General features: G+C 42.3%; 1 protein-coding gene across 1 annotated transcript; it reads left to right on the forward strand.

Annotated features, from left to right (window-relative positions):
* The first annotated feature begins 594 nt into the window (after nt 1-594).
* On the forward strand, nt 595-5,909 carry LOC115155791 (T-cell surface antigen CD2). Its single transcript, XM_029702745.1, has 5 exons — nt 595-714; nt 4,391-4,669; nt 4,791-5,036; nt 5,130-5,282; nt 5,434-5,909. The coding sequence occupies exons 1-5, from the start codon at nt 663-665 to the stop codon at nt 5,661-5,663; spliced, it is 960 nt and encodes a 319-aa protein (XP_029558605.1). The 5' UTR covers nt 595-662; the 3' UTR covers nt 5,664-5,909.
* The last annotated feature ends 1,271 nt before the right edge of the window (nt 5,910-7,180 follow it).

Genomic DNA, 7,180 nt, shown 5'->3' on the forward strand with positions numbered 1-7,180 from the left:
CAAGTTTATTCACGAGAGCTCTGAATATCATACAATATGCAAAGCCTTTTATACCTAACCTTTGGTCATACCATATGTCATACCCCTTACAAATGCCCCTCCTCTTGTTTAACACTGTCAATGCTTATTTACAAGTCTTCTCCATCACATACATTGCTTATCATATCCTGCCCCATGTTACATAATCTACTGCAAGCCCAATGGTTTCTCCCCTCCCTGGGTGGGAAGACCTCTTCCCTGTTATTAGTTTCACAGTGGTCACAAGTTGTCTGTTGTCTGTTAACAGTTCCCCTTTTCCTTGAATGTCTCACTTACATTGCTAAATAGTAAAGTCTTAGCTTGTCCTATGCACACACATTTATAGAATTAGTCTTATAATCACTCAGTTATACATTTTCAGGGTAGAATCATTTAGTCAAAACCTTAATCATATAAATTCCATTAACAAACACACACACACACACACACACACACACACACACACACACACACACACACACACACACACACACACACACACACACACACACACACACACACACACACACACACACAGACAAACAGACAGGATGCCCTCTCGCTCAGAAATATGCTGAACAGAGCGCTCACAGACACACAGACACACAGACACAGTCTGGAGCAGGTGCAATCACTCCTTGAGAATGTCAGTGGTGACGCTGATATCTCTCATTCTCCTCTCTCTGGGGTTTGCAGGTGAGTTAAGAATTAGAATCAGACTATATTTTCCTTTTGCTATATTGTTGTGTTCATGGTCAAGTTTAAGTCACTCTGTCCCCCTTTTTGGCTTGGATTTAAGGCTATTAGTCTGGCTTGGTTAGGGTGATGCTTTGGGTAAAACTAGAAATCAAAGAAATCATTCATTTGACTTCTAAATCTTTTCAAAAAGTGTAAAAAGAAAACAAGACACGGATATGGTCTTATTTTTAATCAGTGATCTATTATCCCTTGGAGAGAAAACCAGAACCTAAGTGTGTAAGAATTGATTTGACTGTATTCAGTTTAGCCTAATTCTCAGGACCACATCAAATGAAAAAGAAAATATGAAATAATAACCATTTCACTTATTTGATGTCATTGTGATATCTCCATTAAAACTACAGTTTTTGTTGTTGATCTCTGCTTCTATGCTTGACCTAGAAAGACGATAGAAATGATGGTGCTTCGTAAGATTATTCTTACCGACACCCTTCTCAATCCTCTTAACTTGAATTTGCCATATCAGATATTCTGGGTTGTGCTAACTAACCTCTTCTTTAGTATGTAGACTTACAGTATTTTCTGTGTATAAGTTGTAATTAATTTCTCATTAGTAATGCAAATGGAGCTTCCCCTTTTTCTGCTCACAGGTTTTCTGACACTACTCTTAGAAAAACAATTGTTCCAAAAGGGTTCTTTGCGGAGGGATAGGGTTTTACCAAGAACCGTTTTGATCAGAAGAATCATTTTTGAAAGACAAGTAAAATAAAATAAAGCTTTATTTATACAGCACATTTCAGACATGGAATGCAACACAATGTGCTTTAGAGGAAAAACAACTAATAAAAACAATAACAATAAAAACGGAAATATTTACTACACAACAAATATTTTCTTTTAATAATGACAATAAACACAACGTTTTTCAGCCCTCCTCAGGTTCTCCGGCAGGCTATTCCAGAGGCTGGGGGCATAATAACTAAAGATTGCCTCTCCATGCCTCTTGGTCATAGGTTTTGGGATAGTTAACCTCTCTGGGGTATGTGGGACGATTTCGTCCCACCTACGTAACAGCTACTGAAATTCCAGTGGCGCGATTTTTGAATCGTTAGAAATACTATTACTTCAATTTCTCAAACATATGACTATTTTACAGCTATTTAAAGACAAGAATCTCGTTAATCTAACCCCACTGTCCAATTTCAAAAAGGCTTTACAACGAAAGCAAAACATTAGATTATGTCAGCAGAGTGCCCAGCCAGAAAAAATCAGACAGCCATTTTTCAAGCTAGCATATAATGTCACACAAACCCAAACCACAGCTAAATGCAGCACTAACCTTTGATGATCTTCATCAGATGACACACCTAGGACATTGTGTTATACAATACATGCATGTCTGTTCAATCAAGTTCATATTTATATCAAAAAACAGCTTTTTGCATTAGCATGTGACGTTCAGAAAACGCATAACCCCCGGCAAACTTCCGTTGAATTTACTAACAGTTTGCTAAATTACTCACGATAAACGTTCACAAAAAGCATAACAATTATTTAAAGAATTATAGATACATTACTCCTCTATGCACTCGATATGTCCGATTTTAAAATAGCTTTTCGGATGAAGCACATTTTGCAATAATCTAAGTACATAGCCCGGCATTACAGGGCTAGCTATTTAGATACCCACCCAGGTCAGCCTCCACCAAAATCACATTTCCTATAAGAAAAATGTTCTTACCTTGCTTGTTCTTCATCAGAATACACTGCCAGGACTTCTACTTCAATAACAAATGTTGGTTTGGTCCCAAATAATCCATCGTTATATCCAAACAGCGACGTTTTGTTCGTGAGTTCTAGAATGCTTCTTCACGGTCCCGCGCATGGCGCATTGGCGTGTCAAAAATGTCTAAATATTCCATTACCGTACTTCGAAGCATGTCAACCGCTGTTTCAAACCAATTTTTATGCCATTTATGTCGTAGAGAAGTGATAATATTCCGACCGGGAGTATGCATTGAGCCTAAACAGCCGAATAAAATTTCTCCTCGGGAGCGACTCGTGCACGCGCCTCATTCAAAGGTCCTCTGAGCATCCACTTACAAAAGGCGATAATCTGTTTCAACCTGAGGCTCCCTCGTAAACCTTCAGGTTTTTCGCGGGCTCTGAGAGCCTATTGGAGCCCTGGGAATTGTCACGTTACAGCTAAGATCCTTACTTTTCAATAAAAAGATGCAAGACGCACGACTCCTTGTCAGACAGGGTACTTCCTGCTTGAAACCTTGTCAGGTTTTTGCCTGCCATAGGAGTTCTGTTATACTCACAGACACCATTCAAACAGTTTTAGAAAATTCAGAGTGTTTTCTATCCAAGCCTGAACAATAATATGCATATTCTAGCTTCTGAGTTGGTGTAGGAGGCAGTTAAAAATGGGAACATATTTTTTCCAAAATTCTCAATACTGCCCCCTAGCCCAGACAGGTTAAAAGGCCAGTGGCAGAGGGCCTGAGGGACCTACTGGGTACATAACTTAAAAGCATGTCTGACATTTATTTCGGTGCACAATCGTGGATTGATTTAAAAACCAATAGAATACTCTTAAAATTATTTCTAAAACTCACAGGCAGCCATTGCAGAGACCGTAAAACCAATGTAATGTGTGCTCTCTGTCTGTTCTTGGTCAGTACCCATGCTGCAGCATTCTGTATGTTTTGCAGTTGACCAATGGCTTTCTTGGGTAGACCAGACAGGAGTGCATTACAGTAGTCAAGCCTTCTTGTAACAAAAGCATGGATGAGTCTCTCTGTATCAGCCTGAGAGGGAAATGGCCACACCTTGGCAATGTTCCTCAGGTGGAAAAAGCTATTTTGGTCACAAGGGTTCTTTGAAATATTATAATATTTCCCAGCATGCTCTATTGCAGGGAGACTTTCAGAATTGTTTGTTTTACTGTAATATCTGTGTTTTTGTATAGATTGGTGGATTCATTTTATGCAACACAAAGATAAATAATGTACAGTTTTCTAAACTAATCAAATCTGTTAGTAATTAGATTTATTGCACCCGTTACTGAGATGGTTGTTCACGTTTAAATGATTGAGATAGTCTCAATTAAATCTTCCCTCACCTGTCAGTTATTCTGAATGCAGGTTGTGGGTGATTAACAATTCCACTTGCTGGATATCCTAACTCTGGCTGGATCCCAATAGGAATTACACATCACTTTGCAAGCCAGCATAGTGTGATTTGCAGACCTGATGTGGTCTGTAAACCAGGAGATTCCTAACACCCCTGTAATAGGGTATAGCTAGGCCCTCAAAGAAAGGCCTCATATATGTAATGTCATTTTAAATGGTAATAAGGCCGGTGGAACTGTTCATAGAGGGTTCAGATAAAAGGGTTCTCGGTAGAACCCTTCATAGACGGTTCTAGAAAGAACCTTTAGATGATTAAATGTGTTCTAGGTAGAACCATATACAGAAGGTTCTTTGAAGAATCCTACATAGAGGGTTCTAAATAGAACCCTCTGCAAAGGGTTCTACCCAGCACCAAAAAGGGTTCCCCTATGGGGACAAACCCCGTATGGTTCTACTTAGCATCTTTTTTTCTAACAGTGTAAAAGTCATCACCAGCTGTATCTGATGGTAAAATGTCCATTTCACTGTATGTTTAGGTGCTGAGGAGTGTACTATGTACGCTGCTGTTGGAAAGAACAAGGTGATTGACCATGGCCTGGAGTTGCTTGGACAGTCATTTCATTTACGGTGGACCCATGACTCTAAGATAGTTTACGACACCAGGAAGAATACTGAGCCGAAACCCCAGACCACACCGAATGGTTCTCTGTTACTAACTAACCTACAGCTGAATAATACAGGGTCTTACCAGGTCACCATCTACGACAACATGGGAAAACTCGTGTTAGACAAAACAACTCGCCTGTGTGTGCTCTGTAAGTAGGCTACACAAACAGAAAGCATACATATGCATGCACGCACGTAGCATGCACGTACACACACAGCCAGTGTTAGGGAAAATATGGCCTCATTACAGTGTGTGTTTTGTGTTCTCAGTGCCTGTGTTTAAGCCACGTCTGACACACACCTGTACTGATGCATCTGTCAGTCTGAGGTGTGATGTGGGGAACTCTGTGGATGTTAATGTGGTGTGGAGCCATAACAGACAAACACTGCCAGGATCCACTGACAAAACTCTGACAATAACCAAGGCAATGCTCAAACCTGTCGACCGCTACGTGTGTACAGTGAGTAACAAAGCGAGTGAAGAGAAGAGTGACGATGTTAACCCTGAATGTACAGGTGCGTAGGAGAGACTAAATGAAATAAACATTTCTGACGATGATGATGATGATGATGATGATGATGATGATGCTGATGATGATTCTTCTGCAGAGGATTCTTCCTCTACAGTGCTTTTGTTTGGGATGAAGCTATGGCTGATGGTGGTGATTCTGGCTGGTGGAGGTGGTCTGCTTCTCATCCTCATCGTCATCACCTTGGTGTGTGTCTGCCAGAGCCGCAGGCGGCGCGCGAGTCGCATAAAAGGTACTGAACACACATGAATAAAAACACAGCAGTTATGTACATGATGATAAAACAGTACTATGATAAAACAGAAGGCTACTCACATTACATGTAGTTACCAACATCTAACTCCCTTACCGATGAATCCTAATCCCTGATGTTCCCCATGTAGAGGAGGAGGAGATGAGACTTGCGCCCCTCACCCAGCCCACGCGTCAAGCATCCCTCCACCATCACCCACCCAAGTCCCAGAGCCGAACCCGGACGAAAAACAGAACTCCGTCGCAGGCCACCCAAAACTCCAGACCCCTGCCTCTACCCAGGTCTCCACAGCCTGAACCAGATGATGCTCCGCCCATACCAATTCCCAGGCGGACAGGACCCAGGAACCACAGGAGCTAGGTGTAGGTGTGTGTGTGTGTGTGTGTGTGTGTGTGTGTGTGTGTGTGTGTGTGTGTGTGTGTGTGTGTGTGTGTGTGTGTGTGTGTGTGTGTGTGTGTGTCTGTGTGTGTGTGTCTGTGTGTCTGTGTGTGTGTGTGTGTGTGTGCCTGCATGCTTGCATTCTTGTTAACCATAACAACCCCTGTAGTCACACAATGGTTCACACTTTGATTGCAGCAGCTACAAATAAAGAGCAATGCTTCACCACGTATGTGTCAGATCTCTCTCTTTTTCTTCCTCTTCCTCCAACCTGACTTTATTAGAATTGCATTAGAACGAGCTATCACGGCATGTTTTAAAACATCTAGAGCATCATAGTCAGTGAGCTGTACTTTTAGGTGTTTGTTTTTAAAGATTAAAGGTATTAACTTTGATACTACAGAAATTAAACTCAGTGTTAATTCATCTGGTGTTTGCTGTTTGTAATAGAATACTAGATTTGTAAGTCTCGAGTATTGTGTGTGTGGTTTGTGTTCCTGGGGTCTTTCTGTTCTTACTCAATGTTCAGTAAACTGGGGCCATAGCTCAGCCTCAGACACATACCACATCCTGTCCCTCCACTGAACTCAACAGACTGATTCCCCTGAATGTATATAGAGATCTATACCACAGTTGCAAGTCAAATAAACAGCATGCTCTGCTGTTACACTACTGCCACTCATCTTTGGACAAGAGTGGGAGTGAGCAGTGCAAAGAGAGAAATGAGTATGTGTGTGCAAGTGTCTGAGAGAGCGTGTGAGAGAGAGACACTTTCACATTTTAGTCAGAAAGCAGACACTCTTATCCAGAGCGACTTACAGTACAGTTAGGGACAGATCGAAATTTACTGGGGGGACAGTCGATGCCACGCAGGGCTACTGGCCAGAAGGTTGAGGGTTCACTCTCCCTGCCTGTCTCATTACACTACGATCAGAGCCGGCTGCAGACAATGATCAGTTGGGGGAATTCAGATTTTCCACATTTTGATATATTTATAATTATATAAAAGATATGCAACAAATTTTCCACCAACAGGTTTCTGTGTCAATGCATCACACAACCAATAAACAAAACATACCGACTTCAGGCACTACAATATCATGGTTTGCGTTTTCAACACCACCCAGTATAGAATGTCAGTGACACACATTTCAGGGCGAGTGCGTGGAGGAGACACAGGACGTACCGGACTGGGGAGGCGCACTGGAGGCCAGATGCGTGAAACCGGTGCAGATGACACCGGACTGGTGGCACGCTCAGCACGCCCACGCTGCAGCACTCTCATCGCCACCACCTCTCTCCAGAATCTTTCATCAAGTTTCTCCTTCGACTCCCTGACGGTCTCTGGCTCATTCCTCGGCTCCGCCGACCACCCCGTGTGCCCCCGCCCCCAAAAGAAAATTTGGGCTGTCTTTTGGGTTGTCTTTATGGCCGCGAACCCCGGCGTCGTCGCTGTCCTCCCTTCTCTCCTTGCGTCTGCTTCCACGGCAGGCTTTCGT

Source organism: Salmo trutta, chromosome 20 (assembly GCF_901001165.1).
Source record: "Salmo trutta chromosome 20, fSalTru1.1, whole genome shotgun sequence".
Classification (NCBI taxonomy): Eukaryota; Metazoa; Chordata; class Actinopteri; order Salmoniformes; family Salmonidae; genus Salmo; species Salmo trutta.

Bases quoted from the DNA above. Each gene is read 5' to 3' on its own strand.
- LOC115155791 (XM_029702745.1), top strand. From the start codon at position 663: ATGTCAGTGGTGACGCTGATATCTCTCATTCTCCTCTCTCTGGGGTTT. The intron at 5,037-5,129 runs GTGCGTAGGAGA...ATTCTTCTGCAG, and splicing joins TGTTAACCCTGAATGTACAG to AGGATTCTTCCTCTACAGTG. The intron at 5,283-5,433 runs GTACTGAACACA...TTCCCCATGTAG, and splicing joins GCGCGCGAGTCGCATAAAAG to AGGAGGAGGAGATGAGACTT.